Source organism: Protopterus annectens, chromosome 8.part0 (assembly GCF_019279795.1).
Source record: "Protopterus annectens isolate FY-2018-M chromosome 8.part0, PAN1.0, whole genome shotgun sequence".
In the NCBI taxonomy this organism is placed as follows: Eukaryota; Metazoa; Chordata; order Ceratodontiformes; family Protopteridae; genus Protopterus; species Protopterus annectens.
In genome coordinates this window covers 1376857155-1376879021 of record NC_056741.1, presented here as the reverse complement: position 1 = coordinate 1376879021, position 21867 = coordinate 1376857155, and the positions used below count along the sequence as shown (strand labels likewise).

General features: G+C 41.2%; 1 protein-coding gene across 2 annotated transcripts in view; it reads left to right on the top strand.

Annotated features, from left to right (window-relative positions):
* Positions 1-21867, top strand: part of RNF214 (ring finger protein 214) — a 706739-nt gene that overhangs the window by 514605 nt on the left and 170267 nt on the right. For both annotated transcript variants that reach the window (XM_044080961.1, XM_044080960.1), the window contains exon 12: positions 21002-21300. In XM_044080961.1, the coding sequence (XP_043936896.1) occupies positions 21002-21300 (299 nt within the window). The remainder of the gene's footprint in view (positions 1-21001; positions 21301-21867) is intronic.

Here is a 21867-nt window from a genome sequence, read left to right as displayed (position 1 = left end):
CCTTTTCAAAATTGCTTAGGGATGGTGCTACTTTCATTTGCAATCACAATAACCTCAAGTTGCCTGTGCCTGTTAAAGCACATTCCACCAGATCTGTAGCCACTTCAGCTGTTTTCCACTCTAAGGCTTCCATGGAAGAAATATGTGCAGCCGCAATGTGGGCCGCTCCGCATACCTTTATCACTCATTATAAATTGGATATGGCCACCAGCATCTTTTGGCTGTATGGTGCTCAGGAATAACCTTCCTTAGGGCCACCCAGGACCTAAAGTAGCTGGGGGACTCTGTCCCATTTATCAAGAATGAATAAAGATTGACAACCTCAGATAAAGACGCTATGTCCTTACTGTAACATTCCATCTGTGTTGTCGATCTCCATTAATTTTTGGCATCCCACCCTCCAGCTCCTTCCTAATGACTTCTGGAGGTTCGGACCTTTGTTTTGTGAGGTTATGTTTCACCTTATGTAAAAAAGCACACTTCACAACGTTGTATAGTTTACTAAAAAATGTAGGGACATGTAAAAAAAACAAAGCTTTCGGACAACAGGTCCTTCCTCAGTGTTACAAAATCTAAAATGAACAACCATATTTTAAATAGTTTAAAAATCAAATGACACAATCAACCCTATCACGAGAATAACTTAATAAAACTGAAAAAAAAATCACATTACAAACTATTGCTAGTACATTCCAGCTAAATTGTGTTTAAACATAAAAACTTCTATTTTACTTCCTGCTGTTTAAGTTTTAATATTGGTTTTAATGTTACTTGCTTATTTAGACCAGGGTACATATCCGCCTGCATACGGATAATCCATTCATACTCCTTAATGTCTAGTTTATTAATAACATCACCACGTCTAATATTAGGGATTAAAATATCCATAACCCTAAAGAGAAACTGGTGAGAATCACCATAGTCATGCACATGTTTAACTAAAGAGTTGGTTTCTATTCCTCTACGAATGTCTGACCTATGGTCTATTATCTTGTCTGGCAACCTTCTAGCTGACTTTCCTACATAAAATCCTGAGCATTGTTGACAGGTGGCTAGATATACAACAAAATTGATATTACAGGTTGCAGTACATTTAAAGGTAAATTTCTTCCTACTAAGATGTATGAATTCATTGGACTGACAAATATTCACACAGCAGGAGCAATTATAACATGGGACAGTCCCTTTCTTATCATAACTAATAGGATCCTTTTTATTTAAGACAGAGTCCTTATAACACAAGTGTTTTTTTCAAACTGTCACAATTCCTGTATGTAAATGATGGCTTATCAGTAAGCCATTTTTCATGACCAGGTATAGCTTTTAAAATGTCCCAGTTACTTCTAATAATCCTCTCTACCGATTGACTTGCTCTACTGTAGGTCATCAAATACCTTAGAGGTTGGATAACATCCTCCTGCTGCATTTTGTAGTAGTTATTCTCATTATTCAAAAAAATATTAGCTTCTCCATCCCTCAAATTCATCACTTTATTCGTAGCTAAATCCAATTCTTTGGGGTTATAGGTCTCAGTAAAAATTCCCCTGTCATTTCTACAATTTGTTCTACACGTGTCAGATCTAGTATTCAACCTGCTAGCATGCGGATACTGGCTTTGACATACATAAAAAAGATGTACATGTAAATAAATATCTACATAAAAATAGCATGCATGCTCACCACGTTTTTAAAGGTATTACTAAAAGCCAGTATCTGCGGGCTAGCAGGTTGAATACTAGATCTGATACATGTGTAGAACAGATGGAAGAAATGACAGGGGAATTTTTAGTGAGAGGCACTGAATAGTGTAATTAAATCAAAAGGTGCTTCAACAAAGTATTAGTTTAAGGGTATGGACATTTATGCAACCAGCTTATTGTACATTTTTTATTTTTTTATATTTTTCCCCTAACAGATTTGTTTTTTAATTGAATTGTACAGGTTATAGGTCACATTAAAGGTGGGAAAAGTTTTGAAATGATTTATTGTGGTCTCATTTTTTTATATCACAAAAACCTGGCATTTAAAAAGGGGTGTGTACACTTTTTATATCCACTATATGTCACAGGAGACGCACTTCAGGGGAACTGGACATGTGAATTTGATAGAGAAAGGTTTTCAGAATGGTTATTCAGCAGAGCAGAATACCTGGGACACAGGAAAAGAGGAGTATTTATATTAATTGCAAGAGGAGTTCCAATGGTGATAGAGGACAGAAAGGATAGTGATTGCAGATTTGCAGTGCTAGGGGGCTGCTGGCATGGGAGGAGGATTACACTGGCATGCATTTACGTTCCAGCTGGGGCTGCTGTAATGGAACTCGGGAGGGTTCTGGGAGAAGTAATCAGTTTTCAGAAAGGAATGTTACTTCTAGGTGGTGGACTGGAGCTTGGTTTGTAGCGATAAGGATGCGTCTGGGTGTCCCAGAAGGGAGGTGTAACAAAGGAGGGTAGATTTTTGAAGAGATTTATGAAAACATTTGGCATGGAAGATTTGAATTGAGTGACAGGAGTTCGGAGTGAGTTTGCATGTTGTTCCCCAAAATGTAGGAACTGGACTAATTTGCATTTTACAGGAACATGTGCATTTAATTGAGGGTCTTGATACCCACCCAATAACTATTTCAGATTATGCGCCAATAATAGCTAAAATAAAAACACAGGGTAGTGAAATAGAAGGTAGACATTGGCGCTTTCCCACCTGTCTGTTGAAAGAGAGGAATTTTGGGAATGGGTAGTGGAGATTGTTTGGGAGTTGTTAGAGAAGATGGGAATTTCTTCTGAGGATATAGCTGGGGAGTGGGATAAAATGAAGGTGGAGTTTAAAATTAGGGTGGAAATGAAAGAAAGGGAGCTATGGTTAAGAGATGATGGGAATTGTTTAGAGGGACTGACAGGTGTGGAGGTATTGCAGAGGGTGGGTGTCTCACAGAACAAGAAGAGCATCAACTGCAGAAAGCTAGGCAGAAAATAAGGGATTACCTCGATGGTATGCACAAGCTTGGAAGGATTGCTATTAAGCAACTGTTTTTTGATAATAACACTAGAGCACAAAAAATATTAGCACTATGACTCAGGCAACGGAAAGTAGAAAGGGCTGTCGCCAGACTTAGGGAGCCTTTAACAAAGATGGCAACGAGATCCTGTAGAATTATTAAAAATATTTTGAAATTCTATGGGAGTCTCTATAAAGCAGAGAAATAAGAAAATCAAAAAAGATACAAATGGAAATGTTTATGGAAGAATTAAATATGCCGAGGTTAGAGGTAGGTGAGGCTCAATTACTAACAGAACAGGAGGAGATGAGATAAAAAAATTGTGATGTATAACGAATCTACAAGAAAGTCCCTAGGACTAGATGATATTCTTGTGGAAGTTTGGAAACTAGGAGGGAAAAAAAACTGATAAAGCTCTGGAAGGTTTTATTTAACAATATCTTAAAGAGGAGAAGAAGTACCACCGCCCTAGGAGAAAGCAGAGATAGCTGTAATACCTAAAGAGGGTAAGGATCAATCAGATCCAGCTTCATACAGGTCCATTTCAGTACTAAACATGATTATAAAGTGTTCATGTCTATAATAGCTAACAGAATGGTAAAAGTATTGCCAACATTGATAGATATGGATCATTGTGGTTTTGTGGAGGAGAGGCAAACATTTGACAACATTAACAGTACATTGATGATCCAAATGGAAGCGGAATGTAAGAAAATACCATTGTTGTTGGTGGGTCTTGATGCAGAGAAATCATTTGACAGAGTAAGCTGCGACGTTATGAGCAGGGCAATTCAAGCATTTTAATTTTCTGAAAAAGTTATAAGTTTGACTAGGAGAATATATGAGAGATTGGAGGGGGAAATTAAAGTGGGTGGGGTCCTGCTTGAGCAGAGGAACCAGGTGGGGTGTCCTCTTTCTCCTTTATTATTTGCATTATATTTAGAACCACTGGCAAAGAAAATGAAGTTCTTAGAAATTCAAGGATATAATTGGTATGGCAGTCAAGAAAAGCTGTCTTCATTCGCAGATGATATTATTTTGTACCTGACAAAACCAGACAAAAGACATTACAGTGCTGTGGAACATTTTGGTACTGTTTCAGATCTTTTCAGGATACAAAATTAATGAAGCTAAAACAAAGGTAACAGCTGTAAATTATGTACCTCACATGAACTGGTTCAGGAATACCCATACTTATGGGGACATGATAAAATGAAATATTTAGGAGTACAGATTAAAAATTATTCTAGTGTGGCAGCTAAGGATATGTGGGAAGAGACTAAACTAACAATAATACAAAAACTGAGAAAGTGGCAGCTTTGTGATATGGATAATAAGATATAAGCAGTTAAAATGTTTTTAGTCCCTTTAGTCTTGTACACAGGTCAGACATATTTTTATCAACCAGAGGAGAAGTTGTGGATAGCAATTAATAAAGAGCTGAATGACTTTTTCTGGGAGGGGAAGATGGCAAGAGTCAAGGGGAATAAGCTGATTCTTCTAGTAGAACATGGCAGATTTGGGAATAACCAATTTGAAGGGGTATTTCAGAGCTACACAGTTAAGACTCTTATGCATAGCACAAACTTAAAATTATAACTCAAAGTGGAAAGGGATGATGATGAAACATGGCAGAAGCTCAAGACACAAGGGGAGACTGGGATTTTGGATGCAGGCATTTAAGGAGAATAATAATAATGTTGCAAACTATTATATCCATAAATTTGCAGAAAGTATTCTAAGAACTAAACCAACATGGGAGTGGAGAAGAAGATTCTGATGACAAGGATGACTGCAATTAGGGATACAGACAATAGGCATGAGAGGGCAGGAAATTATTGGAGAAAACTGGCAAAGGAACCAAGGTACAGGGAGCAAATAACTAGAGAGGAAAAGATAGAATGGTAAGATGCAAGAATTTATTTGGACTATAGTTTAGAGATTGCCTTCCCTATCAGGGATTGATATCAGAGTATAGGCAAAGAGAAATAAATAGGGTCGTCTTATATGAAAGACCAGCACTGGTAGAGTTTTTAATAGACTCTAGAACAGAAGTGGCCATTAAAAAGGGATAATTAGTAGAGCATATAAAATATTGTATGATAACTATAAGAATCAATCAGAGAAGGTTAGAAAGGATTGGGAAGATAGATTGGAAAAGCAATTCACAAAAAGAAACAATGGGAAGATATATGTATTTCTCCCAAATATGCAACAAAATCTAGAAGTTTTAGAATTTTTGCCTGGAAATGTTGACATAGATATTTTTATACCCCAAGCAGACTCCAGAAAAATGTTCCTCATGTAGACAGTAAATGTTACAGGTGTGAAGAGGAAGAAATAGGTAGTTGGGAACATTTTTCTGGGAGTGCAGTGAGTTTGCAGACTTTAATAATTCCCTGCAGGATGCACTGCCAGAGATGCTGGGTGGGCAGATTGGTCTGACAATGGAGATGACTTTTCTCAGCTATGATACAGAATTGGAATTGTCTAGACATGGTAAGGCCTTGCTGTGTCTAATAGTGGTGGTTGTCCAAAAAGCAATTACTAAAAAATGGAAATCAAAATCTAAACCAACTATATTGGAAGTAATGAGTTTAGTAACAGAGAGAAAACAAATTGAATTGAGATCTTTTGAAAAGGGTAGGAGCAAACTAAACGGTTCTACATAAAAACATGTCTTTGATCCTTCAGGAAAAATACTCTAAGTACAGCTGGATACTGCAGTTTGAATCTTGTACCTGCCTCTTGAATTTCCATGATCACTGGGATACATTTGCTTCTGTTTCGCCTGGTGTACAGTTAATAATCATTTTTCACAAAAACTCTATTGTCTCTAATTTTTAATACATTGCCTTCTGCCACAGTTTTGTCGGGATCAACTCTTTTTGCTGGTATGATTGCATCTTTACTAATGCAGGTCTTAACTGCTTTCTCATGGCCAGTTTTGGAGCATATACTTGATATGCCTTTTCCATTAACAAATCCTGCTGTGTAATATCAACCCAATTGTTTGTGTGTGCTGTCATAAAATTACTACAGTCTGTTCCTTCAAGTTTCTTTGGCACAGCAGAAAATCAAAGGTTTTCTCTGTGCATCCTGTTTTCTCACTCTACCATTTTTTAAAACAACTCTTCTTGAGAAGCCTCATATTCAGCCAGCTTTATCTTCATTTCAAACTCCAATTTTGGTAGTTTTATCATTTAATCTGAAGAGCTAGTTAATGTTTCTTCTATTTTTTTCCAGCCTTTTTCTTATTTGAGTTGATGTATTCCTTCAATGTTTCATTAATTTTAATCACCTCTAAGTACATTTTATTTATTTTTCCTCTAAATTGCTGGAAAATCATCTCTTGAACCAAAGTTAAAGCATGAACTGCTTTTTGCTGAATAGCTGCAGAATCCTTCCCAGAGAGTGATTTCGCTTCACTTTTGGGGTTTATTTTCTTTCCAGTTTTCCATATGTCTTCTTTGCTGACATCCAGGCAGTATACTTATTAACTAGTAACAGTATTTACCCCGAAACAGTTTCAATGACATTCTTTTATGTCATTTTCTTTTTCACACCTGGAGAGCTGAAGTTAAGTTGATCAGTGTGCAGCCATCTTGGAAGTTTTATCTCACCCAGCATCTTGATCAAATCTGCTGTGACCTTATCTGAGCTTGCTGCTTGCCATGACTCAGTTTTTCTTAGTGCATTTAATTACTTCTTCATTGGGTGGGTTCATTCTCCTCTTTCATTGTAGACTGTGTCTGAGGCAGTACAGCTTCTGTGGGGTTTTATACATTCAGAAACTGCTGGAAATACTCCTTCCAACTGTCTTTGATGTCCTGTGGAGTGGTGAGCAGGTTGTGGCTGGCATCCCTTGCATACAGTGTCTGAGTGTCTTCTTTATTTTTCTGTCTTTGCCTTGCAGCCTGATAGAGTTTCTTTGTGCCGTCTACTGAGTTACTTTCCTGAAGGTGGTTGAGTGCCTCTGATGCCTTATTCTTTGCTATTGCAGTTCCTGTCTTAGCCTCTTTCTTAACCAACCAGTATTCTTTCTTAGTCTGGCCTGGTCTCTCTTTTTCCTGCACTCCTTTCTTTTGAACACTTTCTGGACTTTTGCATTTCACCACCAGCTTTCTGTTTGTACCTTCATTCCATATCTGGTTTGGCTGCATATCTGTTCTGCAGTCTTCACACATACTGTTTTCAGGCTCTGCCATTCTTCTTCAGCTCCACCTCTTTCCTCTTTTTCTTGGGGTGCTTGAGCCCTCAATAGTTCCTTGAATCTCTTGTGCTCTGTATCCACTCAACTTCTAGGTCTTTAGCCTAGTGTCTTTTGACCTTAGAGACTTCTCTGACCACTGCTTGGATATAATTGTAGCAACCAGTGGTTTATGCTGTGGACCGACTTTTCACTGGGGATGACTTCACAATCACTGATTCTACCCCAATGCCCTTTCTTTACTAGTAGGAAGTGTACCTGAGTTGCATGTTGGTCATTCTTCTATGTGATCTTGTGACTTTCTCTCTTGTTAAACCATGCGTTGGCCCCCATGAAGCCATTTTGACGGATAGCCATCTAGAATGGCCTCTCCTTTTGTATTCCTTTTGCCCCATTCATGTGCACTCAAAGCAGTCCTCATATTATGTTCTGTATGTCCAAGTATGTACTTTCAGGTCACTCATTATCAAGACCAATTCATGTTGTCCTGCTTTATTTAGTAGGTCCTGCTGCTGCTGAGTGAATGCACAACCCTGTTGTGGGATATAGGCTGAGATTATGTATAGTGCCCTGTTCTTGCAGTGGAGTCTGATTGCCATGAGTCTGTCACTAATTTTGATGGCATCCATTACTGCAATTCCCACTACATTTTTACGGTCTATATTAGATCAGCGAACGCTTAAACAAGCGAATGCTGATTGATCGACCTTATGTAAGCGAAAGCTTACAATCTCGAACTGTCAGATCAGCGATTTGTTTCCTAGGGAAAAAAAATCGCTGATCGAAAACACATACACACAACACAAGCACACCAAACAAACAGAAATCCACACACATACACCTAAAATCTGACACCTAACCCTACACTAAACTGTGCACACACCACTAACTATCCACTTACCTTAACCCAAACCCTAACCCTAAGGTCCTTCACTATCGCACACTCACCTCTCCCGCTCCCTAACTCACCTAAACCCGCCCTAACCCTCACTTCTACACAATCACACACATACCTAACCCGCGCCCTAACCCACCTAACCCACCCTAACACTCACATCCACACAATTGCACACTTACCTGAATCTGACCCGAAACTTTCCACCACAGCACTGAAAATACCGAAGCAACAGAAACAGACAACCAACCAAATTCTTTCCCTAGGAAAAAATTTGGGTTTCTGTTGCTTCGATATTTTGACCATTCGCTTAAATAAGGTCGATCAATCAGCATTCGCTAATCTAATATAGATCCCATTTTTAGGCTGTCCTCCTTTTGGGTAGTAGACTGTGGATCAAAAGCCAAGTGGCTTTCCAGCATTGCTTTCCATCATGTCTCCTGGATACAGCAAGTCATCCACTTTCAAGCTGCATCCTGTCAATGAATCTACATTGAGTGTAGCAATTTTTATTTCATGTTTGACATGTTTATTGGTTTTAAGTCCAGCTTTCGTTCAGCAGAACTATTCCAAGTAACCTAAGCTGGGCAACTGGACATTGGCTATCAGCTTATTGACCCAAGGCTGTTGGGCTTTATGGCAGGCTCACTCTAGCTGATAGGGACGCATATACCCCTCCTACCATTAGCCTGGATCCCTAGAGTTGGGTGGACAAATACCCGTGCTCATTTTTGGTGACATTATTTAATGCAGCCAAATCACCTAAACTCAGTAACACCATTTAGTTGCTAGCCCAGACACAGTGCACAGTCTGTGATCTGTGTTCTCCTGTCTTAGGGATAATGTGTAAAGCCTTTGATCTGTTCAGCTTTTCCCCCTATAGGCACTTTTTCAAGTCTGTGCTGCTGCCCACAACTTCATTGTTGGTTGCGTTTGAGGCAGAAGTGTTCAGGAGCATGCTTTTGGGAGGTGGAGAAACCCCCACAGCAACTCAGGGAGAACATGCAAATTACATACAGGCATTGACCAGAGGTCAGGGGAAAAAACGTGTACCTTGCGCATGTGAGGCAGTGACCTTAACCATTATGCCAACTGGTTTCTGCTCAAAAGAAACTGCAACTTGTGCTAAAATAATAAAGATAGGAGGACTGTCACTCTATTCTTCTTCTTCTTTCGGCTTTTTCCCTGTTTGGGGTCACCTCAGCGGATCACCTGTCCGCTCAGGATTGGCAGTGGAATTTTACAGTGTCAAGTTGCCAGCTCGGCACCCATCCTTCCACAGAAGGCACACATACATGCACGCACTCATGTGTGAAAGGAAAATGCATGGTAACATTTGTGTAAACCTTTTGTGAGGAAAAAGCTTATTCTTTAATAAAAAAAACTAAACTATTGTGAATGTTTGTGTTTGAGAAAGGATATTGTGCTTGTAGGGGACTTTTAGAGGTATAATTACCTCAGAACCACTTATTATCTGGTTTCCTCCTTACTGACTCACCTAGGCTACACTAACCACTTTCCTGTCCTCATATTCTGCTTACCAGTGGAGTAGAAGTCTGTCTTCATGGTAGTAATATACCTGACTAACAAAAAGAAGAAACTGTCTAAAGTCCATCTGGCTCCTTGTTTTTTTCAAATGCTAGTGGGTGACTGTGTTGTAGCTGGTTGTTGTTCCTTTGACCCTCCCACCTTCTTCTCCTGGTCCTCTTAGTGTAACACTGGAAACCATGAAAGACCATAGTAGGGCCACATCTTCTGCAACTGTACGGATGCCTGTGGCAGGCAAGGGAGAGCCAAGTTTGTCGCTGTCTTGAGAACAGGCAGGTGAATGGTCTTCACTTGGTCGGGATGGGGTTATGGAGACTGGGTCCAGTGTGCTTAATGATCAAGCTGAATTTAGGTAGAGTGTTCTTGGAGAGAAAATTTTCCAGCATCCTGTCTGTGTTTCTGTAGACAGAGCAGATTTAATGGAGTTTGCTAAGGCACTGATTTCTACTTTTTCTTTGCCATCTCAAGCTTCAGGCAAGAAAAGAAAAGAAAAAGAATTTTTGGTACTTGCGTATTATCGCAACCACATTTACAAAGTGGCTGAAATGGAAGTGTCTCTGCTGAAACATTTTTCTTAACCTTGAAAGGGGTGTGTGAGCAAGTATGTAGTAGTCGGTCACAGTTTGGTATGAGGCCTGAAGAGAAACATACCTGAAGTTAGTCGGGGACATACCATCTAACTGTTCATGGCCAGTACTCCTCGAAAACACAAACGTCTCTAACAAGTACTATGTAATGGGACAGTGATCCATCCCTCACTGACTGCTCCCTTTCTCGCTAGTGGAACTCCTGTGCCAGTGGTGTCAGACATTATCCTGGTTCGCACAGACAGTTCTGCTAATCTGAGTCAGTCACAGTACTGGCAACATGTGATATAACCGCTGAGTGATTCACACACATAACCCCCAGAATTGACAATCATTGATGACGCAGTGTACACCTAAAGGTGTTTGAAAGGAGCCGTCTGTCTTGTAGGGGACGTATTGACTTTCATGACTTCTAACATTAACGACAACTGCGAAGCACCACTCCTATGTATAGGTCAGGAGCAAACGCTCCCCAGAAAGAGGAATTTTCATGTTATTCTTCTTCATATGTCAAAACCACTCAGACACAATAGTAGTGAAGAGTTTACACTCCCCTTCTTAGGTTACCAGACATCGTTTTGCACCAACATGACAAATTCTTTGACGTCCAAAATGTGGTTGCGATAATACGCAATTACCAAATTTTTTTCTGACAGGATTTTCCAGTCAGTAGAGAAGCCACAGCAGGGGGAGGGCTGTACCTCAAAAGATTCTTCTCATACTGAGCATTCTAATTCTGAAGAAAGTTTAGCCCTGGAAGTTTCTTTCTAAAGAAATCTTTTCACTGATATTAACATAACTGATATTTTTCTGTAGGAGCAGAGTGAAACCTGTATGTCACAAAAAATGTACTATGAATTGTTGAAATTACATATGCCAAAAGCCACATCTATCTTTGTTGCCTGGTTTACAGAATGTTTTGCTATCTGCACCTAGTATTCCTGATTATCAGCCTTCTGTTCCCAAGAAGGTTGACTAAGTTATACATGGTGCCCCAGGCATACAAGAGCCTATTTTCTATTTCAAAAGCAGACCCAGCAGTCATTTATCTCTCTGTAAATCTCCTGCAGCTGCTAAGCAAGTTACTGCTTCCAACTCCATCTCTTCTGGCAAAGATAGGAAAATAATGGATGAGTTTGGGAAGAAAATGTATCCTTATAGTACTTTAACGTTTAGGATTTTAAATTGCTAAACTCATATATTAAAGTTTTTGTCTGTGTCTTTTGACAGTGTGAAGGAGTTAATGGCAAACTGTCTTTCTACTAAGATAAAGAATTCATTAAATGCTTCTGCTGACAGCTGTTTCTCAGGTGACTAAGCATATTTTAGTTTGTTTACGATGAGGCCGTTACTTCTTCCAGAGCTGCTGCTTCTGGATAATTTTTTGAGGAGACTTGCTTGTTTTCTTTCTCGCAACCTTCTTTGTGATGTCAAATCTGATATTTTAAATTCTCCCTTTTCTTTTAGGTCCTTCTGTAGCTGAGGTGATTTTAGAAATTTGATGAAAGGAGAAACTGTTCTAAGTTGTGACCAGCATTTTCAGTCCTCTTTTTTTTCACACCAAGTAACAGTTTTTCCTTTTCTCAGCTCCCTTTTACAACAGTTAAAACAGTATGTAGCCTGTAATCCATGTTTTAAAAAGCAATGGAAGGGAGACTCAAAATGGAAAGGAGAGGCCTATAAAAACTGAGGACAGTCCTCCCCATCAGCATGACTACGTGCCTGTTCAGGCTGCTACTTCCTCCAACCTTTCTATGTCTCTGAGACTTCATCTTCCCTTTTGGCTTCGGACAGTTGAGTTCTAAGTGTAATCTAACGAGAATACTTTTGGCAGTGGATTCCTTCTTACTCGGGGAACCAGATTTTTCTGCACAAAATGCTGTCACAGGCAGTAATAGAACCAGAGTCTCTCAATTTCCTAGGTAGAGGTTATTATTCAAGGATATTTCTAGTTCACAAACCAGAAGGATACAGGATGCCTGTACTAGATCTTTCTGTTGTAAACCTTGTTGTCAAGATTCTGAAGTTCAACATGTTATTACTTCAAAATCTTGTACCTTTGATCCCACATTTAGCTTTCATGATGAAGCTAGATCTAAAGGGACACCTGTCATCATGTTCCTGTTGCTAAGCATTTTGGGCATTTCATAAGATTTGATGTTTCTGGCTTACATTATCAGTTCTCTGATGTCCTTCAAGGATGCATCTGCAGTCCTAACAAATGGGTTGTCCTGTCGTCAGGCAGCCCTTCGGTCGGCCGGATTCCAAAGTCTGGGTCTGGCCTCGGCTGGTGTCGCACTTCACCCGACGTCATCTCTGCTGGTCTTCGGGTATAAAGGCATCAGCCGACGCCATTTTCCTCAGTCTTTCTTGCCGCGTGGCGCCCGAAGCAGAAGCTGTTCGCAAGTGCCGGTCGGTCAGATCCAGAGATTACTACTACCGAATACTACTTCGAAGACTTCTAAAAGCTAAGTACCCGTTGGGGACTCTTTCTTGCCTCAGCCGATGTCAGAAAAAGTAAATAACTGTTTAACTTGTGGGAAACAAATACCTCATAAAGATTTCCACTCTTACTGCTTACCTTGTTTAGGCCCAGACCACGACGTAGCAGCCTGTTTAGCCTGTGCTTCCTTCAACCGACGAATGCTTAGGCGTCGGTCGGAGTTTGCTGAACAGTTTTTCGGCTCAGATTTTGCGTACATTATGCCGTCGGATCCTCCGACTTCTCAAATTGTTAAAAAACGCAAAGAAAAAGACCGACACTCGCGTCTTGGTTTCGGCCGAAACCACGGTTAAGCAAACCGTCAGTGTCTCGGTTTCGGCCGAAACCGAGCAAACGGGTCAATCTTCAGCCGAATCCATGACTACTACCGAGGCCCCTGCTACCCTAGTTGAATCGGCCTCTGAAGTTTTGCCTACTAATGTGGTTCCTTTAGAATTATCGGACACCATCCCTTTGGATGTCTCTACCCCAGCACGTGGTGCTGCTAGGCCTCCTGCAGCCATGTCTATTAAGGCCTTTGCCAGGGCTAAAGCAGCCAAAACTGCTAAATCAGTGCCTGTTAAGCCCCCCTCACACAGGCCCAGTTCCAGTTCTCAAATGCTTACTCTGGCAGAGGATCTCATCTCTTTAATAAGTGGATCCCACTCTCACCCAGACAGGGCCTCTCAGCCTCCTGAAAAGAGACCTAGAGCAGAGCCCCCAGAGCCAGTGTCCTCAGATGATTCTTCTGATGATTCAGACATTACAGACCATCCAGAGGCTCCTTTTTCTACTTATGAAGATTCCGATGCTGAAGAATCTATTCCATCTGCCTCTCCACCAGAGGAATTTTCCTTTGGAGAAACCTTACATGCCATGAGAGAGCAATTCCAATGGCAGGGACAAGATTTCTCAGATTCAAGAAAAAGGCTTAGGACCTTTCTACACTTACCGCAACATAGGCCCTTAGCTATACCTCCAGTTCTTCCTGTTGTGGATGATGCATTTAATGATGTTTGCACTGCTCCTGATACTTTACCTCCAGCCCCTGCCAAACCCGATAGGTTTTACAGGGTACCGGACACTCATCACCACCTATACAAGGCCCCACTTGCAGATCCTGAGACTATCTCCCAGGGGCCTAAGGCAGTAGCTTCGACCTCAGCAAAAAACCCTCTCCCTTCTGAAAGGGAATCCAGGTCCTTAGAGAGATGGGGTAAAAATGTTTACACCTCTGCTACTCTCTCAGCTAGAGCTTTGAACTGTCAGTTTCATATGATCTAATACCAAGAGTTTATGCTTGATCAGTTAACTAAGAAACTGTCCTCTGATGATTCCTTAGATAAGAAATATGTTTTAGAAATGGTGAATAACATTCAGCAGGTTAGTAACCATTCCTTAAAATGTGGCTATGATGCACTGGAGGCTTCATTTAGATCAGCCATGACTGGCACAGTTATAAGAAGGCATGCATGGTTGAAAGAACAGGTCATGTTAAAGCAAAGCTGTTAGATGCTCCTATGGATAAGGCCAGTCTATTTGGTTCTCCTGCCCAGCAAGTAATGAAGAAAATGGAAGAGAAGGCAAAATCTGTACAAACAGTTAAAGATTTCTTACAGGTTCAGCCCCCAAGGTTTAGCAGGAACTGGCCTTCCAAAAAATTGGTCCTTTCCAGACTCCTCTAAATCTCAGAGAGGCAGGAATAGACGTTCCAGAGGCAGAAATCAATCCAGAGGAGGTGGCTACAGAGGACGCCAGTGGCAAGGCAATAACCAGCGAGGCACAGACACAACCACTGCCACTGCAACAGGACAATCACAGTGACTTGGCTCTGACACTGCCTACCAGGGAACAAATAGCAGCACCCTTAGGCGGAAAGTTAGCCTTATTTTCAAAAATTGGCACTATATCACAAAAGACAAGTGGATTTTGCAGACTATAGACCAAGGCTACAGGTTTCATTTCCACACCTTACCAGTAAAAAGAGGAATGCCAAACCTACCTCCAAATCAGAAAACAGAAGCTCTAAAACAGATAGCTCAATTAACAAAGATGAGAGCTGTGGAAAGAGTACCACCAACAGAACAGGGCAAAGGATTCTACTCCAGACTCTTCCTAGTACCAAGAAAAGAGAAAAGTTGGAGACCTATTCTCGACCTGTCCACCTTAAACACATTCATCATTGTTCCAAAATTCAAAATGCTGACCTTACAGCAACTTCTTCCCATGCTGGGCAAGGAGTGTTGGCTGGTAACTCTAGATCTCAAGGAGGCATACCTGCACGTCCCCATATGACCAAATTGCAGAAGATACCTCAGATTTCTTGCAGGATCAGAGCATTATCAATTCTCAGCATTGCCCTTTGGCTTATCTACTGTGCCCAGAGTATTCACAAAATGCCTGGCATCAGTAATCGCTCATTGCAGGCTACAGGGAATCCAAATTTATCCATACCTGGACGACTGCCTGATACAAGCGGACAACAAAGCAAGCTGACAAAAGACTTACAAAGAGTCATTTGCTTACTACAAGCCCTGGGATACACAGGCAATTTAAAAAAGTCAAGACTAATACCATCCCAAACAAGAACATTCTTGGGTGCAGAATTGGACACAGTAAAACAGATGGCATTCCTAACTGCAGAAAAACAAGAACAACTCCCTCTTTACTTCTTGGCATTAACAAAGCAGAACAAACTAACAGCAAGGAAAGTACTGCAGGCCTTGGGCTTCATGGCATCATGCATAATCCTGGTCCCCCATGCCAGACTGCATATGAGAAAACTACAGTGGTACCTAAAGAATTTATGGTCTCAACACAGGCACAGCTTAGAAACCGAAATACCAGTAATCCCATGCCTGAAACAAGAGTTCCTATGGTGGGCTCAAGCATGCCAGTCAAACCCAGGCTTGCCCTTCCACAACTTTCAAGCAAGCCAAACCATCACAACGGACGCCTCAGACCTAGGTTGGGGCCCACATGCTGGACAAATGCATACAAGGATTATGGACCCCAGATCAACTGCACCTGCACATAAATCAAAAAGAAATGCTGGCAGTAAAACTAGCAATCCAGAATTTCAGACCATTCCTCAAAGAAGGCCATTTGATGATAAGGACAGACAACACCACAGTCATGTGGTACATCAACAAACAGGGAGGCACTCATTCATACCCCCTATGCCGAATGACTCTGGACCTATGGAATATGGCTCTGAGCTACAACATTCAGTTACAGGCAATATTTGTACCGGAAAAGAAAACATCCTAGCAGACATGTTAAGCAGAACAACCTCGGATGCTCACGAATGGATGCTACACCCGGACATCTTCAAGGCCATCACACAGAAATGGGGAATGCCACAAATAGACCTATTCGCATCCCCACTCAATCACCAGCTCAAGAAATTCTGCACAAGGACATACCACCCACTTGCATGGAAGGTGGACTCTCTATCCTTCAGTTGGAAAGGCCTGACAGCATATGCATTTCCACCTCTTCCTTTGATGCACAAGGTACTACTGAAAATCAAAGAGGAGCGTTCAAGGATAATTCTGATAGCTCCAAATTGGCCAAGACAACACTGGTATCCATTGCTGAGGAGCATGTCTCGGGGCAGAACGTGGACACTACCCCTGATGCCTTTGATGTTAACTCAGAACGACTACAACATCATGCATCCAAATCTAAAAACTCTGCAACTGACTGCCTGGAACATTACATAACAGCAACTAACCCAGATTTATCCCAAAGGGTTAAAGACATTATCCTGGAGGCCCGCAGACCTTCGACAAGAAGGAACTATGCAGGAAATGGAAAAGGTTTGTCATTTGGAGCACTGAAAGAGGAAAAGATGTGTCAAAGATAGATATTGCCAACATCCTGGAGTATTTGGCAGAGCTTCTCCATACAGGCCTGTCCTATTCCTCCATCAAGATACATGCATCAGCTATTTCTGCAGAATACAGCTTGATCCCCTGTCTTCTCACATCCTCTACTCAGGCAGTTCCTCAGAGGAATCAAGAATGTAAAACCTCCTAGGAAACCACCATTACCAGCATGGGACTTGAACTTTGTGCTAGAAAAATTGACACTCCCTCCATTGAACCAGCAGCAACAGCAGATCTTCAACACCTATCCTGGAAAACTGCTTTCCTACTGGCAATTACTTCAGCAAGAAGGGTTTCGGAACTACAGGCCTTAATGGCAGTACAACCCTTCCTAATCTTCCATCAAGATAGAGTATCCATGAGAACTAATCCTACATTTATGCCTAAGGTGGTATCCAGAGTGTCTCTAAACCAGGCAATCCACCTACCTACCTTCTTTCCCAATCCACAGAACAGGGGAAAGACTGCTGCATACCTTGGATGTACATAGACAGTTGCGCTACTACCTGGACAGAACCAAGGGCAATAGAAAAACTGACCAGCTTCTAGTAGCCTATGCAACAGGAAGGGAAGGAAAAGCAATTTCCAAACAGACAATCTCCAAGTGGATAGGAAATTGCATAAGATTCTGTTACTCCTACCATGGAAAGCCAATTCCACAGAACATAAGACCTCACTCTACAAGGGCTACAGCCACTACCACAGCTTTCTTATGAGGAGTGGCTACCAAGGACATTATTGAGGCGGCTACTTGGACCTCCGTGCATACATTTGCCAAGCATTATAACTTACCTCTATACTCTAGATCCCGAGCAGGGTTTGCCACTGCTGTACTGCAAGGGATCCTAACTACACCATAATTCTATTTCCTCCTCCCCTAGTTTGGCTATGGTATTCTACCCATTTGTTAGGACTGCAGATGCATCCTTGAAGGACATAGTACAGTTTTGTACCTACCATAAATGTAGATGTCCGAACAGGATAGCATCTGCAGTCAAGATTACCCACCCTCCTTCCCCTCTGCGGTACTCCTAGGGTATTTACCCTCCTAATAGCTAGCTGGGGGGGATCTCTTATGGTGTATTTGTTTGTATATATGTACATACATGCTTATTTTTTGTTTGCCTTCTACTTTTTTGGAAACATTGGCATTTATCCAAAATTTAGCTTTCCAAGAGGGCAACTGGCATCTGGGGCAAGAAACACTGAGGAAAATGGCGTTGGCTGATGCCTTTATACCCGAAGACCAGCAGAGATGACGTCGGGTGAAGTGCGACACCAGCCGAGGCCAGACCCAGACTTTGGAATCCGGCCGACCGAAGGGCTGCCTGACGACAGGACAACCCATTTGTTAGGACTGCAGATGCTATCCTGTTCGGACATCTACATTTATGGTAGGTACAAAACTGTACTTTTTACCCTTTGGACTCACCACTGCAACAAGGGTATTCACAAAATGCCTGGCTCCAGTCATTACTTATTGAAGACTCCAAAGCATTTACATTTTCCTAAGTTTGAATGATTGTCCCATCTTTGCTGGCTCTTTTTCTAGCTGTCAAATGTCTCTTGAAGCTGTTCAGGGACTTACTCACTCTAGTCTTTTGAGTCAGTTTGCAGAAGATTTCTTTCATTCCATCTCATGGGATAGCTTTTCTGGGATGCTTGTTGTACTTGGCCATAGGAAGATTATTTTCCTCTTCCAGGCAAAATAGGGATATTCCAAAAGTTCTTCCTGATTTTCTCCAGCTTAAACCAAACACCAGCAAGGGAATTTCTAGGGATTCTAGGGTATATCACTTTTGAAAATTACCATGCTGAGCTTTGGCAAACTTCACGAGGCAAATACAGTGGTACTTTGAATCAGTCTGGATGCCACATTTACACCCTTTGACTTTTCAGATTTCAGTTCTGGGATTTGCAGAAAGGGGACTGCATAGTGGGAAAACTAGATAGAATATAATCTAGGTCTTCTTTCGTTCTCCAGACCCCCTCCCAAGCCAGTCCTCACAGATGCTTCATATCTGGAGTGGAGAGCAGTTTCAAAAGAAGCAAAAGTGCAAGACCTTTGGAAACTTGTAGAGAGGAATGCATAAATGTCAGAGGGATGTTAGCTGTTATGAGTTCTTTGAAGTCCTTGAATCATCTTTTGTCCCTGGAACCTCTGCAAGTGTATACAGACAGCAGCACAGCGATGTGGTGCATAAACAAAAACAAAATGGGGGTACCAGATCCTACTGTCTTTGCAAACAGACATTGAGGACCTGGGAGGTTACAGTTCAGCTTAATCTGATTCTTCAGGCTTCATACATTCCATCAGAGCAAAACCTTGCAGACATGCTCAGCAAGACGAAGCTATACCCCCACACACACATAGGAAACTTTATCCTGGGGTCTTCCATGGATTGATCTGACTTTGGAGAACACCTCAAATACATCTGTGTCTACTTTCAGAATAGACAACTTAAGAAATTCTACACCAAGATTACTTACAGTCAGGCCTGGAAGGCAGATGCTTTCTCATTTCTATGGGCAGAATGTTTCTCCATGCTTTTCCACCCTTTCCTCTGACAGTCAAGTATTCTTCTAAAAGTCCAGAAGGAGTCTCCAGAAAATCATGATAGAGACTCCCTTCTGGCCAAGGCAGCAGTGTTTCTCCTGTTTTTTTGAACCAGGCCTAGGACATTTGCCACAGTCTTCCCTACAGACTGGATTTACTCACACAAGACATAGGGAATTTGATGTGCTCCAACCTGAAAACTTTTCAGTTGACTAGATGATAAAATTTTGATGTCTTGTAGGCATCTTTTTTCTGAGGATGTGCAACAGGTATTAAAAGAGACTAAAATAAACAACTTCTAGGAAATCATGTATGTGTAAGTATAAAAGATTTTGTAGTTGGTACCATTCGAAGAACAAGGTCCCTCTTAAGGCCTGGCTGCCGGTGGTTCTTCACTATTTGTGTGAGTTACTGTCCACTGGCCTTTTCTTCTCCTGTGTCAAGGTTCATTTGTCAGTCATCTCTGCTTGTCTGCCCTTGGCTCCCCCTTTCTAACCATCCTCAAGTTAAGCAGTTTTTGAAAGGGGTTTTACATATCCATCCTCCTAGAAAACAGGTAGCTCCTCCTTGGGATCTTTCATGCTGGAAAAACTTACTATATTTCCTTTTTGTACCAGCTCATCAGGCTGACTTAAGATTCTTAACGTGTAAAACCTTTATAAGTCATTGCTCTGACATCAGCTAAGAGAGTTTCTGAGTTATAAATTCTTATGGTGAGTCATCTCTACTTCATTTTCCACAAGGGCAGGGTTTGTTTGAAAAATAATCCTTCTTTTATCCCTAAAGTAGTCTCAGACTGTCTTGTCAGCCTGTTAATCTCCCTGTCTTTCTTCCTGATTCCAAGAAAAAGAGAGAGGAAATTCTTGTACTCTGGATGTCCACAAATGCTAACTAGACAAAACTCATCTTTCAGGAAAGCTGATCAGCTGTGTGTCTCCCATGAATATAAGAGAAAAGAACAAGGAGTGTGAAAGCAGACAGTTTCTAGGATTGTCTCATATTATTTCTTTTTGTTATTCCCACCATAGCAAGTCATTTTCAGGCAAGTTGGGGCCCCTCCACTACGGCTTTGGCTTCTTCAGTGGCTTTCTGAAAAAGAGTGGAATCTGGAAGTATTCTAGAGGCAGCAACTTGCTTCTCTATGCATAATTTTATAGCATACTGCAAACTGGATTCTTTTTCCAAGTCCAGAACAAACTTTGCTAGGGCTATTCTTCAGGGGCTCTTAATTTATTTCCTCCTGCCTTTTTTGTTCTTAAGCTATGATGATCTACCCAAAGAGTTTAAACTACTGTAACAGTGATCTAATGCTGAACTAGTATAGTTTTATAAATAAACTTGACATAACAGTAAATGTTCTAATAGATCAGTGTTACAGTAGTCATCCTCTCCTTCCACCTCCCTGTTTTTGATGTTCATTTGTATTGCAAGGAAGTGGGTGTAAATATCTTGATATATATTATTTCCCTTTTATTACGTTTCCTAGTATTGTTCTTCTCAAGGCTGTTACCTCCCTACTCGGGGCAATAAAGCTCTGAGTTTTTGGGGGCTTTTACTGTTCTGTATATATGGAGGTCCTCTTGTGCTCCTGACAGCATGCATGGAAGGCATCCTTTCGATTTTAAAAGCTGGTTGGTACAGTGGGTTAGGACCCAAACAGCTTCTTAGGCTACTGCAAGAGTGAATTATTAGAACATGTACTGTTATATGTATACTTAATCAACTGTACTTTATTATAAAGGAGGGGAGCAAATGTTTACAATATTGTACATTTATCACAGTGAGCTAGATAATGAAATGTAACATAATGTATACATTATTTCCTTGTGATTTTTAGGACTTTTCAGCATACTCAGACATACTTCCTGTCGCTTCAGTACCCACATTCCCTGGAACAAGCTCTCTGGATCCATCTCCTGGAATGTCTTCATACATCCCTCCTGCATCCCTTTCTGGTAGTTTACCCCATTCACCGCCTTCTGCTACTAATCCAATCTCAGCCTCTCACAAGATACCAGTACCTGTCAGAAGCCCTCCAGGCTTTGAAGGTGTGCAAGAAGTGCCAAGCTCATGTCCTGCTTCTAAGCTGGATAAACTGTTGAAAAAGCTGCAAGATAAGTTTCCACATAGCAGCAGGTGAGTTAAAAGCAACACATGCTAATTTGTAATAAAGGCTAAAATGTTAAACCCATTTTATTCAAAGAACTGTATTACCCAGTGTTAGCAAGAGGTAGTGGCACTTGTTCTTTGTTAGGGTTATATTTTATAAAGACTTTAATCTATGGAGTGAGTTTTCTGATGTTCTTCGTGTTTCACTGTTGCAGTCATCACATTTGGATTATCTGCCTACAGGTAGCCCTCAGCCGGCCTGAATACCAGAGTCTTCGAATTTCTACGTCGGATGCTGTCGCTTCTTCCTTGATGTCAGGTCGTCAAGGGTATAAAACATGCAGCCGACACCATTACATCAGTCTTTCTTGCCATGCGGTGCCTGAAGCAGAAGCAGTTCGTAAGTGCCGGTCGGCTGACTCCTGAAATTTTCATTTTCGAGTTTCAGACCCGAAGTCTTCAAAAAAGCTAAGTACCCCATTGGGGATCCTTTTTCTTGCTCTAAACGATGTCAGTAAAAGTTAACAATTGTCTTACCTGTGGAAAGCAAATACCTTGTAGAGATTTGCATTCCTACTGCATCCCTTGTTTAGG